The following is a 16,459-nucleotide window of genomic DNA, read 5'->3' as shown; positions in this document are numbered from 1 at the left end:
GCAGGGACCCAGCTGGAGGAGCTGCCAGTTTAGCGCTGCAGAGGCGCTTCTGCCGCCCCCTCCAGCAATGGCCATGGGCGACCCCCCACAAGGTGACTCGAGGGGGGCGTGGGCCCTTCCCAGGGGAGGGGGATGCTGCCGCCACCGCCACATCCACGTTACTCGCTGTCTTGCTCTGGGCCAGGTTTGAGCGCATGTCTTACTCCCCTGGCTCGCTGCTTCTCTCCTTCTTCCCTTCTTTTAACCATGGGAGGTTCCGTGTCGGCCCTGCTACAGAGCATGCGCAGTTTGCTGGACGGAGTCTGGCAGGATAGGCTGATTTTGGACCCATGGGGGGAGGGGGTTGCTTTCCTGCCAGCTCTGAAAGAGCTGAGCAAAGTGTTTCAATGCATTCCTTGGCAGGTGCTGGCGCAACCCTCCAGGCAGGCTGCTCAGCTGCAGAAGGAGCCAGTGGAAACCTGTGTGTATGGGTGGCGTGTATGTATGTGTGCATGCACACAACAATTGAGGTGGCATGGAGGCAGCCATTGCCATGGCTCTGCTGCCTCTGCCACCAGCCACCACCACCACATGCCTCCACACGCTGCTGCCGCTGCCATGGTGGCAGGCAACCTGATGACCCTGGGGAAGGAGCCAGGTGACCCCAAATGGAGTCCTGACCCCAAGGTTGAGAACCACTGCCCTAGCAGCTCTATGGCTGAGTTCTGCTGCTTTCCCAAATTAAGCTTTCCCCAATTTCCACCCCCAAATCTCCTGAAATTTCCTGACTGGGAGTTGGCAATCTAATGCCAGTTTCACACATCATTTGTCTTGCCAAAGAGATAGGCTGCAGCCTTCAATAGACAGCTTCCACATTATTTTTTAAATCACAACCTAGTACTCAGATCCTATTTGTAGAAGAAAGCACAGAGCAAGACCTTTTAAACATTCGGGAACTTAATACAGATCCTCCATTATTTCTCACTCTCACCTGGAATCATTTTGGGTTTTGGACCAGTAGTCCTAGAGTGAAATCAGGAGGTCAGCTGCCTGCTTTATAAAGAGAAGCAGGAGAATGAAAATTCAGATGCACAGTTTTACATGGTGATTTGATCTTTCTGATGGATAAAAAGGCATATTTGTCTTCCCTTTCATGGCCCTAGTGGGAGAGATCAAATTGTCTCGTTTCTTTTTCCTCTTAAAAGACCACAATGCCCTAAGAATTGCATAAAAGGTACTTATTCTCTCCAGGGTGTAGAATTTTTAACAAAATAGAAGAAAATAAATAGTCTTTTATAAAAATGTAAAGCAATAAGCATTTTGAAGGTGTTTTTAGTGATGCTGTAATAACAAAAAGCTCCCATTAAAACATACAGTAAAGTCTCTGCATGCATTATGTACTGCTGCAGTATTCACCCCTCTTCATAGTAGCACCTCTTGATACTATTTTACAAATTACTGCTCACTGGCCAAAGGACTGCTAAAATCGCACACTTTTATCTCTTCATGTGTTTAGATGTATCAAACCCATGCATGGATGTTGGTCTCTCTCTCTCTCTCTCTCTCTCTCTCTCTCTCTCTCTCTCTCTCTCTCTCTCTCTCTCTCTCTCGGACCCCAGCAACATTAATGAAATGATCAGTTTAATAGCTTTTGTCAACATAAAAGACAAAAGAACCAATACCCCAAACATAAAATGACACAATAAATAACCTATTACAGTAATTTGTTCTTTCTTGTACCTCAGTATTCTAACATTGCTTTACTGATGATTTGAGATCTACACTGAGGATAAATAAATATTTTATGCCATTTCAGCTGTAGCCACCATTCCTGGATATTACATACACAGGACTAGTATCACACAGGTTTCACTCGAGCAGAGGTTCTCAACCTCGGGGTCGGGACCCCTTTGGGAGTCGAACGACCCTTTCACAGGGGTCACGGCAGGGCAAGCAGCTTGGCCAGGGAGGGGGCGCCACCCACACAACAGCCTTGTGGGTTAGATTGAGACAGAGAGTCTGTCTGGAGCAGAGGAAAAGAGCGAGATCGGCATGGTGGGACAAGAGGCAGAACTGAACTGAGAAACCCCGGGGGGGGGGGAACAATTTAGATACAATCATGAACAATGGATCTTCACACCATTGGTCAGTTTCGGTTTAATTTCTGTGAAAGAACACTTGCATAATTGTATGGTTGGGGGTTACCAAAACATGAGGAACTGTATTAAAGGGTCATGGCATTAGGAAGGTTGAGAACCACTGCATTAGACATTAACTCAAGCAATAAAGCATGCCCAAACAGATTTCAGAATTCTGTCTCTAAGCAGAAGTATGTTGCATGGAACATTTACCTAAGCTAGTGCAGCACAGTGGTTGAAATGCCAGACTAGAATATGGGAGACATAGATTTAAATCCCCACTTTGTTATGGAAGCTTGCTGGGTGATTGTGTAAGTAGGCTGGCCAGTCTCCAGGCAGTGGCTGGAGATGTCAGAAATTCAACCTGGCTCCAGGTTACAGATATCAATTTATCTGGAGAAAATGGCTGTTTTAGAAGGTGAACACTATGGCATTATACCTCACTGAGGTACCTCCCCTCCCCTAGCTTCACCCCCTAAAGTGCCAGGTATTTCCCATCCTACAGCTGGCAACCCTATGCAGAAATCACAGATACTCTGAACCTGGATTGTTGTGAGGATAAAAGGGAGGAGAGAACAAAGTAAGCTGCTTTAGGTCCCCATTAGGGAGAAAGGTGAGGTGTAAATGAAGTAAAATGAATGAATAAATAAATAATAAATACTTCTGTTGGCAGATGTCGTAATGGCACCCGTATGTTCAAAAATGTAACCTGAACATCACTGAAATTAAGGAGAAAGTAAATTGTAACAATATTTAAGGACATAGTGATGACTGAAATGATGCTGCAAAACATGCAACAGTTGTGGTTCCACAGTCCAAAGAGGACTTCCCACGTGAAGTATGGGAATTGGCTACAGGAGATGTGAACTCCCACTGGGCACCTTGCATTGGATGCAAGTGTTTACTGATGAGAAGGCAGGGAGCCAGTGTGACATGGGGGAGAACTTGCCGGACTGCAGGAATTATCAGGTCCAAATTCCTTCACAGTTCCTTAGCTTCCAAATTCCTTCACAGTTGTTTAGCTTCCTTGGCCTGGTTGCTAATTCACAACCTAATCAATCTCACGGGGTTGTTGGGGGAGTAAAAGAAAGAAAGAATCATCCATATTGCCCCGTGCTTTTTGGAAGATGAGATAAAAAATAGTACTGTTGTTTTGTATAGACGGTATACGTTCAAGTCATGGTTCACTGGGTACCGGATCTTGGCTAGCAGGTATTGAGAAAAACATTTTTCTGCTTTGGAGTGCTGCTGCTAATCAGAGCATACAGTAGTGACCAAGATGGATTTGATGTCAGGCCATTTCAAAAGGTCTAATAACAGTTATTCCTCCACAGCTAGTTCCACCTGCCAGAAACGTAGCTTGCTGTAGGTTCATGGAGGAACCATGCATATTTCGCAAGATTCATCTTTGCATATGGCATGCCTGTCCTTAGGCCTAGAATTCAATCCAACGGTGATTGTAGGTGAACCTTCCATTTGTATTTTAACTGTTTGAAGAGAAACTTCCAGGAGTCTCAGATATTTATTTTCTTGACTTGGGAAGATCCATTATGGCAAAACATTTGCAAAAATCATCTTCCCTTTGCCACTTTGAGATTCCTTTTGTGTCTACGAAGCCTTTGCAGGACAGGGAAGCCAGCATCCTGCTGCTGAAGTGAAAGACAAAATGCTCATTGACCCAGTGCACAAAGAGTGCACTGTCAAGGCTAGAAGGAAAAAGGGTCTTAGGTGTGTAATCAACAAGATGAAATGGCCCATTGCCCTTAAGAGCTAAAAGAGACCAGAGCTGGCAATTGAGCCTGTGGCAGCCAAGGAGGGGATAAGTTCATTACATTCCCCAGAAGCTGTTAAAGGCTATGCCAAAAAGATTTATGGTTTTCTTTTAAAAGTGTGTTTTAAAGATAAGAAACGAGAGCACAGAGAGACGTTAGGACAGAGTGAAGAATTATGATACCCAACAAAAAGAAACAGTTTGAAAAGGCTGGTTTTGTTCCTCGTTGGATATTAAAGCCTGCTAGCTGTGATGATTTATTTAAATATTTTGATCCTCTTACACTGGGGACTCAAAAGCAGCTTACAGAATAAGACAAACAAGAGAACTGTAAACAAAAACTGCAGAGGCAGAGCAGGGTTCTCAGTCCAAAGTGAAGCAGGTGTTGAGCCCTGAGGATATCCTGGTGGTGGTTCTGCTGGACTGACTCATGCAGGACCACAGGCTGAGGAGCAAGAGCTTGTCCCCTTTCCTGCTGCAGATGCAGTTTGCTCCACACCTGTCAAGGTCTCCAAACCTCCACAGAAGCACCCTTTGGCACAGAAGCACGAAAGGCTGAAATGAAGGGTCGCAGGAAAGTTGTCTTCCAGCAGTGTGACTCCACTGGTGCTGCTTACGGCCCAAGCCTTTATGTCTGAAAATGTGCACCTGTCTGTAGTTGTGAATGACACAAAAATGCCTGCAGGTATTTGGTCAGGGCGCCTACTGCAGATCGAGCTGGTGGTGAAAATTTCTTTGACTCATCAAGAGGCCTCCTTGGACGTGTATATTAGCACCTTAGGGCACATGTTTCTTAAAAAAAATTAAAATGTATCTACTGAAAGTGATTTTTGCTTATTTTTCTTTGTTGCAAGCAGAAATCCAAGATGTTTTTTAAAATCTCTGCTGCTTCTGAAATATTGTTTACTAAAAATGTTCCCTAAAATTAAATTAGCTGAAAGTAGATAATGGAAAAGCTGCTTAGAACAACTTCCTGGTAAAGAAGCACAACATTCTTTGTGTCAGGAGCCTTGTACGCTTTATGTGTGCAGCAAACACTGCCCCTCCAGTTTCCAGTCCTAGATAATGAAAATGCTTTTAAAGCTACTGATTTTGGAATAAAAAATTTACTTGAATCATACAGTTTCTTATGTTGTGGGAATGAAGGCACAACAACAACTCCCTCCTCCCAGGAAAGTTTTCAACATTTCCTTCTCTAGATGGGAAGCAGCAAGATTATGGGTGATTCCGTGGCCCTGCAAAGGAATAACTGTGCTAGTTTGTTGTAGCAAAACAAAAGTCAGGTGACCCCTTAAAGTCTAACAACATTTATTTCACCATGAGCTTTTGTGAGTCACAGCCCACTTTGTCAACTATATCAGCGGTGAGTGGCACCTGCCTGTCACAATGACTCATAACAGCCAGAGCCAGCTCCCATTTCGTAGCTCCCATTGCAGCACTGGGCTGGCACATCCGGAATTTAGCTTAGCTTTACCTAGAAGGGATGTGTGCTTGTGTGCCTGCATCTTGGGGCACTGGCATTTTAGAGAGAAACTGCTAAATTTGGGGGGAAGATAGTCATGTCCATTGGCATCTGTGAGCCTTGGCACTGCGGCAGTTCCCCTTGATCTGGCTTTCAGCATAATCCTTTTATGTTATCTGTCTTTGTTCCAAAATCACTTCTTAAGAACATTAAAATCCTGATGCTACAGCGAGGTCTTCGTGGGAAGGATTATAAAACCGTCAGGGTTAAGTTAGTGGTTGGGATGCAGGATATTAACAGCCATGCCAGTACATTATTGCAAATCTTAATGTTGTGCTCGTGTCACTGCAACGTGACATCCATTCAGCCGAGAGATATGCTGTCAGAAATGCTTAAGATTTACTTGTTAATGGATTTGCGGTTGCAAAGAGATGAGCCTGTACTGTTGTAGAATCAAGATTGAAGCTTCTCTGGAAACTTAGCTAAATTCCATCTCATAAAGGATGCTGTCCAAGATTAAACCAAGCAGTAGATCACAAATGATACAGTGAGTGCCAACCCTGCTTCTGCTTAAATCAGTGGAGCTCTTTTTGTTTAAAAGTTTACTTGTTAATGGGTGAAATCTACTGGGAATGTCATATCACAAGCCCCTTCAAAATTGTCAGGTGTATTTTAAGAGAGCTTGAGCTGTTCTGGAATTGTGTGCATTATGAGCAGCAGTTGGAAGCCAGTTGTAATTGAGAAGTACACCAAAAAGCTACTATAGCTGCTATTTTTTTCCATATCACCTAGCTAGTTAAGGAAAGCCTCAAAGAGGCCATAGGAAATGGTGGTAAATATAGATAATATCCTGAGTACAGTAATAAATTTCCAACCCTTGTGAATCTAGGAAGAAAGATGTTACGTGTAACATTTCCTAATAATTCTGAAGCAACAGGCATCTATGTTAGGCATTACGGATCAGATGGCAGGCTATCCATATCCCATATTCTGCAATGGCATGGAAATTCAGAGACAGCTGAGTGAACTGAAATGCAATCTGACATTTGGTATAACCTGGCTTTAGATGCTGCTGCAGCCACCATAAACATTCCTGATCTGCTTTCTTTTTCCCACCTTGGCATCTCAATGCTCATCCTTTTCTTCCTTCTACACTGTCCTGACTAATTCACGTGTTCTGTGCTAATCTCATTCCAGATGTCCACTAAATTGCACTACACTGTAGCCTTATTCAAAACGTGTTGCATCCATCTTACTACATATTCACAAAACACAGTCTTTGTTCAGCATTATTTCACATGTAGGACATAAACCAGTTTAAGATAAAGTCTGGCTATTGATCCCAGGATGTAGACTTTTCTTAATATAAACTGAATAACCTTTAACTGTGACCTTTAATTATCAGCAATTTATATTGCCATTGTTGCACACTGGTGAGCGCAAGAGCCGTGTCTAAGTTCCCATAAGCTGCTCTGAATTGCCCAAGGACCCTAGACTTCTTCCATGTGTCTCTTTACAGCTCAGTCTACAAATCTATGTAGTTCAACGCAGGCCTGCTTAATCATTTCAGACTTTGCTAATTTCCACATGTGAGATTTAGAGCCCTTCCTGTGCATGTTTTACTTGGGAGTAAATTCCACTAATTTCAGTGGGATTTAATTCCCAAGGATGAATTCCTGTGCATAATTACTTGGAATGTAAGCAGCCAAGTAGGATTTGTTTCCAAATAAGCATGCATGGGAGCAGGCTGCAACGTGGCAATTCTAAGTGCAAGTCCCTTATTTAGGATCATGTGTGCAATTGTAAGCCTACTTAGCAAAATGTAAAAGCACTAAAATAAATGGGGCTTAGTTCTGAGTAAAGGTAGAATTGGGCGGCTAATTTACTTAAAATCCAAGTATTTTATCTAACTCTGGATTATTTCCATTGCTACTTAATAGATAAATGATGGATCTAAAATCCCCCAGGGAATTAAATCACTGACTGCTGGAAATGGCACTTAGATTGTCAGGCTAGCTTGAATATGTTATGGGTCTCAGGAAATTGGTTGGCTATATGCTAATTGTTCATCCAAAGGAGGTCAAGAGTCCCATTTAATCCAGCTAAAGCAAATGATTGCCTGACATTTGCTTGTGCTCTGAAACAAGGCTGCGTAAGAATGGTGGTCTTGCCTCCAGACATGCTCATTCCTGTCGGCTATGTAAAAAGCTATCTAAAAGGGAGTGAGTTACATCCCATGTTTTCAAGTAAAGGAAGAATGTTATATGTGAATTCAGATACTGCAATAATCAGTGAAATACCAGAGCAAGTATAACTGGGCACTCAGAAGAGAAATTGGAATAGTAATTTCTACAATACCCTGTCAAAATCCAGTGAGTTTCAAAGATGCCATTATTAAGTCACAGAAATTCCAAAGATGGAAGAAACCTTAAATCTTTCTGATTATCTCATAATTGTCATGTGTCATTCACAAATGACAGACTCACTAATAAAGACTCTGTATAGAGAGTTCATGTCCTCTTGTACACATTTAAACAGCCTATACACAGAATACATTTGTTGGGTAGGGTAAAAAGAAGGGAATGTGTCAAGATTGTGCATTTTTGGTTAAATGGAGCATGGTCACTAATTCTGCTGTTCTCCTTTGTTTTTTATCAGCCATCCATTCGTTAACTTTTTTTCTGGGGTATTTCCCCACCTGGATATGGTAATGTCTACATATGCCCCAAAGGCGTTTATTCCCAGACAAGAGTCTTTCACAGCCTGCAAGCATCTCCTGTAGGTCTGCATCAAATGGCCCACTCAGCACTTTACACGATCATTTTGCTTCTGTGAAAGGATCTGCTGGCTTGACTTTTTCAGCTTTAAAGCAGATTTACAATGCCATTTTCAACAACAAAGGACTGGAAACTAGTTTCAAAACAAATATATCAGTAAAATATTGCATAGTTGTTATATTAGAATGGCAAGGGTTTTTAAAAACTTTATTAAAATGCAGTAAGTATATTTATAGGTTTTTTCTTGCATGTTCAAAAGATTTAGTTGGTTTTTCCTTTCTTCCACTGACATTTAAGTGATTTATGGAAAAGAACATGGAACTTTTACTTTTGATAGGCAATGGATGAGGTAGAAATGGCATTACATATTCCAACTCTCAGTTTAGTGAAGTCCCCATCAGTCAAAGTGGACTGGGTTTTTTTTCTTTTGTTGAAGTCAGAGAATGTCACTGTTGCTTTCCCTTGGGAGCCCTGCCTGAAGACTTCTGCTCCTCAGCTGGGCCCAAGAGGAAAGCATGCAGACTTAGTAAGCTGTAGCTTTATGGGTGGCTGAATGCAGATGCTCCTTCTCAAGCAGTTGTCAGCTTGGGTACAAGCCTTAAGCCTCATACTCATCTCCCCTTAGCTGAATCCATAAAGGGAAAGCATTGTCACTTTGGTGGGTGGTCACTGAAAGAAAGGAGGCAGGATCCCACCAGCATTCCAGCATCATCAAACTCAGGAAAAATCCACTGTTATGATGGACAAGGTGAGTGAACATCAAGAGATTCCCAGGAAACCACCATGCGCATAGAGGCATAAAGTACTTCTGTCCTGCATAATCTCTAGAAGTGGCATGATGGTGCAGAATATGGTTGCAAAGCAGTGCTGTATACACACCCACCTGGGGTTCTTCCCCTTCCAACCCCCTCCAGATCCATCAATAGACATATTGGGAGGGGGTCAACATGACCATATATGTTCATAGCACCTGATAAATGTTTAACAAATTTTAAAATATATAAAAAATTAATTAACTCCCAACTATTTGTGAAACCCTTCCAGGGCCATCAAGAAACCCCAGGGTTTCATGAAACCCTGGTTGAGAAAACATGCCTTAAACATTGCTCAATGCTGTGATGGAGTGTTATGAGGGGAGAGATGGAGCTTCTGATTTCCCCTCCTGTCTTGCAGAAACAGCAGGGGGGGCACTTGTGTATTTGACACCCAGAGAGGCTCATTTTTAACACCCCCTCCTGCTTCAGTTTGCCCTGACATGGATAGGCTAGTCTCGCCTGATCTCACCAGATTTGGGAAGCTAAGCAGGTTCAGACTTGCTTAGTACTTGGATGGGAGTGAAGTCTAGGGTTACTATGCAGAGGAAGTTAAGGCAAACTGCCTCAAGAGCCAGCGTGGTATAGTGGCTAAGAGCAGCAGATTCTGATCTGAAGGACCAGGTTTGATTTCCCGGCTCCTCCTCCATGTGAAGCCTACTGGAGCCTGGGACAGTCACATTTCTCTCAGAACACTCAGTTTCACCTGCATCACAAGATGCCTGTGTGGGAGGGGAAATGAGATTGTAAACTGCTTTGAGATTCCTCAGGGTAGAGAAAAGCAGGGTATAAAAAACAACTGCTCCTCTTCCTTTTCCTCTTCCTATCTCTGCCTCTACACAGAGGCAAGCAATGGCAAAACTTCTCTGTGTCTCTTACTTTGAAAACCTACAGGGTTACCATATGTCAGCAGCAACTTGACAGGCCTTTCCACTACTATGCTCTACCTCTCCTCCTGCACCTTTTAAAGGCAACAGAATACACAGACAAATTGAAGGTGGAGAGAGGTTTGGGAAGATCTTCACCTGCTAAATATCTACCAGCAGCTTGGGCATATAAAGGAAGCCTTGTGGCCTGGAACACAGACAGAAGAACTCACTTTAACAGCCAGGATTCAAATAACCCTTATCTTCAAGATTAAGTTTGGATTTATTTTGAAAAGAACTTTTGGAAGGCTCTCTTCTGATTCCTTAATTTTTCAACAGAACCCCTTGTTCTGACCTACTTTCCCATCTCCTGGGGAAAAGTGACAATTTTTATAAACAAAATGATGAATCTTGAATGAGATCCTTGCTTCTCAGAGCATCAGGGCTGTTTGTTCCTCTCTCCTGTCTGAGGACTGCTATTCCTTGGAGTGCAATCTGGTTCTTGTCTGAATGGTTAGCATATAGTCAAACATTGATTCCAAAGGGCCCTGCCCCGCCCCGTCCTCAAAAAAGCAGCACTCAATTTGTAACAGGATATGTGCTTTCCATTGTACTATGTCTGAAGGGCCAGCAGCTATGTCACGAGACTCAGCCTTTTGGCATCTCTATTATCCTGTGACTAAGGACACCAACAGAGGCCTTCTGGAGGACTCCTGCCATTGAGTAGAGTCACACTGAGCTTAGACACTGCAACTTCGCCCTTCTCAGGGGTAAAGGGAAGAGAGGTTGGCACAATTATGGAGTTTTGGCGTCATAGACAAAGGATGAGTAAACACTGTGTAAACATGCAATTTTAAAGGTTTCAGTAATCATTTTGAAAGGTGTAAGCACATTTATTTGATGTGTTGATTTCAAAATTCTATACAGAAAAGCTGTTGTAAAAAAAATAAAACAGGCACTAGCCTCCCACCCCCTCAGCCCAGGCAAGCACTCCGAAGCCTGGAGGGCCATGGCAGGACTTTTCCGGATGGGGGGGACCACTGGCAGGGACTTCCCTTCTTCCCCCCCCCTCCAACTTGGGCAGGCTCGCTGAGGCCTGGAAAGGCTGTGGAAGGCTGTTTTGAAGTGGGGGGAGTGCTGGCAGGGGGCACCCCTTATGCGCCGGTGAAGCCAGGACTCAACCCCTTCTCTCCCAAGCCCCATTTGCTGGCTGGGCAACCTTTTGGAGGCCACCCACCGCAGTCCCAGGGCCCCTCCCTCCCAGCTCATGGTTGCTGGCTGTCTTACACTTCTTGCCGTTAGTTGAGTAGAGGGGGCTGGCACTGGAGGGGGATGCGGCTGGGGGCAGACGAGCCTACCTGATAGGTCATTTGTTGGATGAACGGCCAATCAGGTTTGCAATGAGGCCCAACTCCTCCCACTACCCCTGTCCCGTTTTATTTAGATGTTAAAGATAATGCAGTCCTTTACTTCCTGTACTCAGAGCAGACGACCCTCACTTCTGGCCCTTGATATGCCATTTCTGGCCGGTGGAGTGGGAGGGTTCACCCCTTTCTTCTGAACCCATGTGATATTCCTTGAGCACATAGATCCAGTAAAAGGGGATAAAAGTCTCTCCCCCACTTGCTGTTTCTACTGGTGAAAACAGGCCAGAAGTGAAAGCAGAAGCTCCTTCTCCACCCTGACAACACTCCTTCACAACAGCAAGCCACCAAGACACTTTTAAGGAAAGTGTCTCTTACTGTATGTCTGACTATGAGTCCAGTTGTGCACCTGTAACATTTGTCTGGCATATGGCGAGTTTGAGTCCAGAGTGCTTAAAATTATTATTATTATTATTATTATTATTATTATTATTATTATTATTATTATTATTATTATTATTATTATTATTATTATTATTATTATTATTATTATATTTATATCCCGCCACTCCCTTGCGGCTCGTAAAATACTAGCGACTGTTAAGAAGAGCAACTTTTATACACTGCTTTGGGAACCATTTCTGCAATGCAGCCTGTATATCAGAAGTCTCATCTGATGGTAGGGAAGGAAGGCACTTTTCAAGCTCAAAGTAAAACTCACCTGAATACCTGGATCTTTCTGTACTTGCATCTGTATTGTAAAGATCTTTGATTCCATTTTCAAGGTTTTCTGAACAACAAAAAAGATATAAAAAGCAAGTCCTGAGAGAAGCACAAAAGCATTCTGGTGTAAAGGGATTGCATTTTTCCCCACTGCAGCGTTTGTGAATTCAAAGGTGAGTTGGCAAAGGGAACTTGAGGAGCCCTGTATGAATACAGGAAAACTGGAAACAAGGGGGCAAAACTGCCAAATTCATTTCCATTGGGATTCTACCAGAAGACATTCCCAGCAAATTGCACTTTTACCTGCACCTGCAGTTCCCAGAGAAATCAATGACCAGTCCAGGTACTCATCATCTAATGTTCCTAGGTCACCTTTTAAGTAAGCTCTTTACTCTCCGACTCCTTGACAGGAGTCACACTTTGAAAGGAGTGTTTCTTCCCCTTTGCACAGCACACTTTCAGTTCCTCTCTGTCATCTTACAGTTTCTCATTACGAGGATTCATGGAAATTGAACAAGGTGTAGGTTGCAATCAATCAGGCCTAGCGGCAACCTGGCTATAATGGGGAATTTGCCACCGCACCCGCATCCCGCTGCTACCCTCAGCAGTATTTCCTAAGGAAAAGAGAGAACTCCACCAAATATGACCCTTCAACCTCACAAACTCTTCTTGAATGTAATGTTATCTCCTTTTTGTTCTGTGGGTTTTTTTTAAAAGGCTTTGCCCCAACTGTCTTGCCAAACTGTTTAACTAACCCTGAGTGACAGAAATATACCTTCTGCAAAGACCATCACTTTTTTTTGTTACTCTTTAAAGTCTGAAAGGAGTTGGCAGTTACAGGGCCTTGTTAGTCATAGTTTAGAAATGGCCTCTAATTAGTCCTTTAAAATAACTTACACTGCACATGTTAATCCATCAGTTTCAGACTATAACTTCAAGAGATTAAGGTGCTTGTGCAACCCACAGCCCAGACTGCTCAGAGCTCCTGCAACACCTTGAAAGCGAAGTGGGACAGTGCATTTCCCAAGGTTCATCTTCAAATCATGTGCAGTGATCATGCAAAGAATAATTAGCCATACAATCCTAGACAGAGATATACCTTTCTAAATCCATTGAAGTCCATAGGTACAACTGTGCTTTGGATTCCACTGTAAGTGATGTGAGTGCAACTAAATCTTGTTCAAATTGCTCCTACATTTTACAGTCACTAGAAGCAAATTAGCCTGAACATCCAAAGGGAAGCAGTATTAAGTTCATGATTACAACTACTTGAATGCTCCAGACATTTTCATTTGGAAAGATTGTTTGAGGTTTTCTGAAATTGGTCTGAGACAAAATTTGCATTTTTTGCAACAATAGCAGTGTTCACACTGGGTAGTATTGATGGGTGACAGGCACAGAAGGTGCTTTCTGTGTTATGTATGAAAGCCATCATTTTTGTGGTGAAGCAATTAAGCCTGACTACCAAATGTAGATTAGCTGGATCTATCATATTTCCAGTAGCCACCTGTGGCTGTGAAATTTGGACAATGAAATAATCCGACAAGAGAAGAATCAATTCATTTGAATTCTGGTGTTGGAGAAGGCTTCTGTGGGTTTCATGGATGGCAAACAATAAAATATTACAGTGCATAAAGTCTGATATACCATTGATAGGAAAAATCATGAAATTCCACCTCACTTACTTTGGCCATATCAGACCAATCCCAACTCAATGGAGAAAGCAATTTTGTTGGGATTGGTCAATAGAAAAAGAAAACCAGGCAGACAAAGGGCATGGTGGTTGGACACAACTGGAATGGACACTGGCCAGAATATTACACAGCTGACGGAGGCAGTGCGGGATCAGGGACCATGGCAACAGCTGTGCTGTGGGATTGCCAAAAGTGGGACTCAACTGAATGGCTGATGACGACAACAACAACCATTAGGCAGTTGCCAGACTGGCAGTTCTGCACAATCTGCAGCTGAGATTTGTTTTGGAGGGGAATGCAGTCAATGGCTTCACTGACACTTCCTTGGGGGGGGGGGGGTGCATGCATGCACAAAAATTTGTACTTCATCAAAGAAAGACTCTTAAATGTAATTAATCTGTATAGAAGTCTCATGATGACTGTAGCTTTTTTACTTCTTATGGAGACTCCTCTTAACGGGCTTAAATCTAGTACATTTATATTTTATTGTAAGCCTCCACAAGCCAGCCTGGCCCAGGAGTGGCAGTTAAGAAGTCAAATAATAAATAAAATATGTTCTACAGTATTTCTTATATGTTTTCTGCAAAAGGCTCCTCAAACTTGTACAACCTCTTGCATCCTTTTTGTGGATTTAGTTCCCCTTTTCAGTCTACGGTGAGTGTAAAATAATCCTCCAGTGATCAGAAGACATCTTCTGCCTGTTAAATGGAACCGTAGAGGGCAGTTTCATATCATCCTGCAGATGCTGATTCTTACAGTTCCAGGCCTAAACTCTCAAGAATAGCTTCCTGCTGTTGGAAGCCTACCAGATAGTACAAGTACAGATCATTTCAACTACCATCACTTGATCTTAGCCAAAAGGCCAAGAAACAATTTGACTGCCATTTTCAAGTATCAAACACTTCTAAAGTAAAAAAAAAATGATCCTTGCAAAACCACCCAGAAGGATGCCTCTTGTACAGATAATTAGCATACATCAAGCAATTTCAAGCTATTTCCATTCTCCCTCAAACCATAAACACTCATTAGCCTACCCACATATCTACAGTTATGAAAATCCAAAACAAATGTTTTTGATAGTTACTGGTTCTCATAAGAAACATCGACTGACCTCAATACATGACCTAAGTTTGCCTTGAATTCATGTTATTTATCAAGCTCAAACAGATGCATGGATCCATTAGTCTGTAAAAAGTATGGCAGCTGCAATTTGAGTTGGAGCTGTACGGAAAAGAGATTTGTCCTTTCAACCCCTCAGTTTTGTGAAATCAAAACTTGGGTCCTAGTGCTTTTATTAGTGATTATTATGATTAATGTGTGGAAAGGGTTTCTTAAGGACTTTTATTTTTTCTCTTTCAAACACTAGGAGTAGGGGTAGGTCAGCTGTGAATAGCAAAATCAAATGGTTAGATCTCCTCTGCTGTTCCCTCCTTGTCTAACTCTGATTACATGTATGCACTGTATTGCCTTACATAGATAGTAAAGAAGTATCACTATGGATGATAAAAAATAGTACTGGTTACCAGGAGAAGCTGGAAAGAATCTAGACTTGCATTTCTGACATTTGTATTTTTGTATTTTTAACACTCGAATAATTGGTATTGAATATTATTATACTTCAAATATGAAGCAATTTAAGAGACAAGAAATGTACTCCTAGAAGACTAAAGGACAGTCCTAGTATGCACTGTTTCAGCTAATGAAGCATCTCTTTTTTTCTTGTCTTGGCGGGTGGGGGGTGATCTTAGGTGTCTTTTTAATGCATCCATTTTACTGGAACCTCTTTTCTAATATATTCAGGCTTCTGGACAGTTAAAAAGATGTAGGGTTTTCCCCCCAGCCAATATGTGAGAGAATGAAATTAAAACAAAAGGAAATGTTGCAGATCTTGCCCTTTTATGTCAAGAAACCCTGGTATCTAGTTGAAACTCTCCATTTTTGCTGCAACTTACTGTGTGTCAATTCCTTCTATAGTGGCTAAGAAACCCGGGCCCGCAGCACGAGAAACGGACATTGTTTGGGGATATGGTGTGCTTCTTGTTTATAACACCACTGGCTACCATCTCTGGCTGGTTGTGTCTGCGAGGAGCAGTGGACCATCTGCACTTTAGTAGTCGGCTAGAAGCTGTCGGCCTCATTGCACTCACTGTCGCACTCTTCACAATTTACCTCTTTTGGACATTAGTAAGTATTTGTTTAAGAGATGGGGGAGGGGGAAGTTTTCTCATGACTGTGATGCAACATGCCAAGACCATCTTTCAGCTATGTTCATTCAAAGTGGGTTCAAACTTACACAGAAGAGCAGCAAATTCATCTAGTACTTTGCAGTCAAATACCTGAAAGCCCAAATTGCAACTGTGATCTTAGATTACAGTTCTGTAGAAATTCAAAATTATGAGCTGTTTTACTGGATTTATTAATGAACGGGGAAGAGGAAGGGACTTAACTGATGCTTGGAAAAAATAGGCATGAAGAGTCCAGGCAAGGTACTTCAACCTGTGAAGCCAAGGTAGAGGCTAACCCCCCTCCCAAGGGCTTGGTACCCAAGCAGGACAGGGCCCACCTTTTTCTTTTGTGTTGCTAGCAGCTGGGTCCAGTACACCCTGCTGAGGTCATGGTAGAGGAATATGGTTTGGATCTGGCCAGCGGTGGCATGGACCCCGGGAACAACCACCATCCCTTCCTACACCACCAGTGGCTGGAAGGAAACCAGGAACCCCGATTGCATCCTTGGTCTGCTCTCTCACAGTTGCTTGAGTGGCTTGGCCGGATCCCACTTTCAGGGGTGTGTTTTTCCTTTCATGTGAACCCCCAGAGAGTGAAGGGTGATGGGATTCATCTCCACAACCTTACTTTTCCTTAACTCGGAAAGG

General features: G+C 42.8%; 1 protein-coding gene across 3 annotated transcripts in view; it reads left to right on the top strand.

Moving 5' to 3' along the window:
• Positions 1-16,459, top strand: part of MARCHF3 (membrane associated ring-CH-type finger 3) — a 108,309-nt gene that overhangs the window by 82,879 nt on the left and 8,971 nt on the right. For all 3 annotated transcript variants that reach the window (XM_077344450.1, XM_077344448.1, XM_077344449.1), the window contains exon 4: positions 15,561-15,770. In XM_077344450.1, coding sequence (XP_077200565.1) covers positions 15,561-15,770 — 210 coding nt within the window. The remainder of the gene's footprint in view (positions 1-15,560; positions 15,771-16,459) is intronic.

The sequence above is a fragment of the Paroedura picta genome, chromosome 7 (genome assembly GCF_049243985.1).
Source record: "Paroedura picta isolate Pp20150507F chromosome 7, Ppicta_v3.0, whole genome shotgun sequence".
Taxonomy (NCBI): domain Eukaryota; kingdom Metazoa; phylum Chordata; class Lepidosauria; order Squamata; family Gekkonidae; genus Paroedura; species Paroedura picta.
Note: the sequence above shows the minus strand (reverse complement) of the source record. Positions and strands in the feature narration are given on the sequence as shown.